This window comes from Orycteropus afer, unplaced genomic scaffold (assembly GCF_000298275.1).
Source record: "Orycteropus afer afer isolate SDZICR_OR568_19922 unplaced genomic scaffold, OryAfe1.0 scaffold00182, whole genome shotgun sequence".
NCBI classification, from domain to species: domain Eukaryota; kingdom Metazoa; phylum Chordata; class Mammalia; order Tubulidentata; family Orycteropodidae; genus Orycteropus; species Orycteropus afer.
Genome location: NW_006921769.1, coordinates 4,432,407 through 4,435,764, shown reverse-complemented (window position 1 = coordinate 4,435,764; position 3,358 = coordinate 4,432,407). Strand labels below are relative to the sequence as shown.

Genomic DNA, 3,358 nt, shown 5'->3' with positions numbered 1-3,358 from the left:
CTTGACTGCTAACCAGAAGGCTGGCGGTTCAAACCCATCAGCCACTCCTGGGAAGGAAGACGGGGCAATCTACTTCTGTAGTGATACTGCCTCGGAAACCCAAGGAGGGGTCGCTATGAGTCGGGTCCAACTCGATGACACATAACAACAACAACTTCTTTTCTGCTCACTGGCGAGATTTAAGGCATACAAATATCTAAAACTAAAGTTATTACAAAAATAATAAAAAGAAAGCCCTTTGCCTTGATTTTGGAAGTCCTGCTGTTAACCTTTTCACTTAACTGTCTCCTGAAAAAGGATTTCTATTAGTGAATAGAATGGGCACACCTATCAGAAACATAAGTGAGTTGTATAAAATAATAATAATTGCCGACTTATCTTTAAATGAAATAAGTCAGGAGTTGTGAGAAAAGGAAAGAAAAAATCCTATTTGGTGCTGGAAATACTGCGCCTTTTTTTTTTTTTTTTTTTCCTAAAGCTGGAGTGTGCCAGCTTTTTCAGACGGGAGGAATGTTGAGTGTCAAGGGGTCAGGATCAATCCGGTGTGAGTTGATGAGGCAGGAAGGTGGGGAGGAATGCGAGGAATGTCCCTGTTTGTGTAGGACTCCATTCAGCTCATTGGCGAGATGGGGCCGCCCTGAACGTATAAAAGCTTGGGCCGCCCGCCATAGCCTCACACAACTCTTCCCCTCGGAGAGGAGGCAGCCAGTGCAACTCCAACCACAGGCGACCCACCGCCTCCAGCCCGACAGCAGCCGCCCCGGCCGACAAGACAGACAACCCAGCGCGTCCAGGCGCCCACCTCTGGCGAAAGCCCGCAACAGACCTCCCCGCCGACCGCTAGCGTCCGCCCCGCTGTCGGCCCGCCGCGCTCTGAGCCGCCGCCTGCTCCTTCCGAAGCGCACGACCATGTCCGCCGCCGCCGTGGGCTCCGTCCGCTTCGCCTTCGTGCTCCTGCTCGCCCTCTGCAGCTGGGTAAGCATGGATACCCTCGCCGCGGCCCGGCGGCTGCTGGGGAGGGCCTGGGGGCCGGGAAGAGAAGGGAGCGCGTCAGCAGGCCGAGCGCCCGGCTGACCGCCGCCTCTCTCCGCAGACGGCCGCCGGCCAGGACTGCAGCGGGCAGTGCCAGTGCGCGGCCGCGCCGGCGCCGCGCTGCCCGGCCGGCGTGAGCCTGGTGCTGGACGGCTGCGGCTGCTGCCGCGTGTGCGCCAAGCAGCTGGGCGAGCTGTGCACCGAGCGCGACCCCTGCGACCCGCACAAGGGCCTCTTCTGTGACTTCGGCTCGCCCGCCAACCGCAAGATCGGCGTGTGCACCGGTAAGACAGTGAGTTTTGGAGGAGTCTAGTTGCTCCCGGTTCACATCCCTGACTCGCATACAGTTCTAGCGCCGGGGATCAATGCCCTAACCTCCGCATCCTCTTGTCCCCCTTCCTTTCCTTCAGCTAAAGATGGTGCCCCCTGCGTCTTCGGAGGGACCGTGTATCGGAGCGGGGAGTCCTTCCAGAGCAGCTGCAAATACCAGTGCACTTGTCTGGACGGGGCAGTGGGCTGCGTGCCCTTGTGTAGCATGGACGTTCGCCTGCCCAGCCCTGACTGCCCTTTCCCGCGGAGGGTCAAGCTGCCCGGAAAATGCTGCGAGGAGTGGGTGTGCGACGAGCCCAAAGATCACACCGTGGTTGGCCCTGCCCTCGCCGGTTAGTTGAGTCTTCTGAGTCTGTGCTGTGACTCCCCCCTGTGTGACCTTCTCCTGTCAGAAACAGTGACCCCAGGGGCAGAGCCCTAACTTAGCCAAGGCAAGGAGGAATGTAAGATCGTCGCAACTTACTTTGTGTTTGTGTGCTCTGCACTCACAGCTTACCGGCTAGAAGATACGTTTGGCCCAGACCCAACTATGATTCGAGCCAACTGCCTGGTCCAGACCACAGAGTGGAGCGCTTGTTCCAAGACCTGTGGGATGGGCATCTCCACCCGAGTTACCAATGACAACGCCTTCTGCAGGCTGGAGAAGCAGAGCCGCCTCTGCATGGTCAGACCTTGCGAAGCTGACCTGGAAGAGAACATTAAGGTACTTATTCTGTTTCCATTAATTAATTTGCCTGGAATGATAGTGCATAGGACCAAAGTTAGTCTCTTACCACTCTTGTTATTAAAGGCCTATTATTTCCAAAAATATCTAACCATTAAGCTCTTTTGCTGGAATAAGATATTATGTAATAGGAACCACCAGCTTTGCACTACAAATCCTCTACCATGTTAGTTAATTCAAGACATCCCAAGAGCAGCTATGTCTATTTTTGGAAAACTAGCAACTGAGACTCAAACTTAACTCTCCTCAAAATATAAACTAAAGTCAAAAGAAGTAAGTCTAGAAACAGTTGAAAAAAGCCACTCCCTTTGTAAAGTCATTGATTTTTCTCTTCTCCCATGTCTTCCTTAGAAAGGCAAAAAGTGCATCCGTACCCCTAAAATCTCCAAGCCTGTCAAGTTTGAGCTGTCTGGCTGCACCAGTGTGAAGACTTACCGGGCCAAGTTCTGCGGAGTGTGCACTGATGGTCGATGCTGCACCCCCCACAGAACCACCACCCTTCCAGTGGAGTTCAAGTGTCCTGATGGCGAGGTCATGAAGAAGAGCATGATGTTCATCAAGACCTGTGCCTGCCATTACAACTGTCCTGGAGACAATGACATCTTTGAGTCACTGTACTACAGGAAGATGTATGGAGACATGGCATAAAGCCGCAGAGAGTGAGAGACATTAACTCATTAGACTGTAACTTGAACTGATTCACATCTCATTTTTGTGTAAACACAATTTCAGTTAGCACAGTTATTTAAATCTGTTTTTCTAACTGGGAAAAAAAAATCCCACCAAATTCACAACATCATACTATGTGGCATTGAAACAAATGGTCTGTCAACTCCAAACACTGGTTTGAAGAAAGTAAGACTTGACAGTGGAACCACATTAGCACAGAGCACCACCATGTGTAATAGGATGTGGCTTGGGATCAGTGGGAGGGCACCAGGAGAAAGCAGTACCATAGGATGTCATCTTAAGGTGGAAAGGCACTTGCTATGTGGCATGTAATTAACAAGGAACATTTTAGCATGCTTGATGACCTACATGTAGCTCCAGCAACAGCTAGGATATGTGTTCTCAGGCCATCATGAGGCTGAATCATTTTGTTCTTGAAGTCAGAACAGCAGATTCAGCTTTGACATTCTGATTTGAATGGCAGTGTTCAGGAATCAGAATCCTGTCTATTATACTGGACAGCTTGTGGCAAGTTAGTTTGCCTGTAACAAGCCAGATTTTTTATTGATAATGTAAATATTGTGTATATATGTATTTGTACAG

General features: G+C 51.0%; 1 protein-coding gene across 1 annotated transcript; it reads left to right on the top strand.

Annotated features, from left to right (window-relative positions):
* Positions 1-909: 909 nt before the first annotated feature.
* On the top strand, positions 910-2,734 carry CCN2 (cellular communication network factor 2). Its single transcript, XM_007947370.2, has 5 exons — positions 910-975; positions 1,094-1,316; positions 1,443-1,694; positions 1,854-2,065; positions 2,438-2,734. Exons 1-5 carry the CDS (start codon positions 910-912, stop codon positions 2,732-2,734), a joined length of 1,050 nt encoding a protein of 349 aa, XP_007945561.1.
* Positions 2,735-3,358: the final 624 nt, after the last annotated feature.

What these genes read in the sequence shown, in the direction of transcription:
- CCN2 (XM_007947370.2), top strand. Translation starts at nt 910, where the DNA reads ATGTCCGCCGCCGCCGTGGGCTCCGTCCGCTTCGCCTTCGTGCTCCTG. An exon ending in TGCTCGCCCTCTGCAGCTGG is followed by an intron (nt 976 to 1,093) that starts GTAAGCATGGAT and finishes CTCTCTCCGCAG; the next exon opens with ACGGCCGCCGGCCAGGACTG. An exon ending in ACCTGGAAGAGAACATTAAG is followed by an intron (nt 2,066 to 2,437) that starts GTACTTATTCTG and finishes TGTCTTCCTTAG; the next exon opens with AAAGGCAAAAAGTGCATCCG.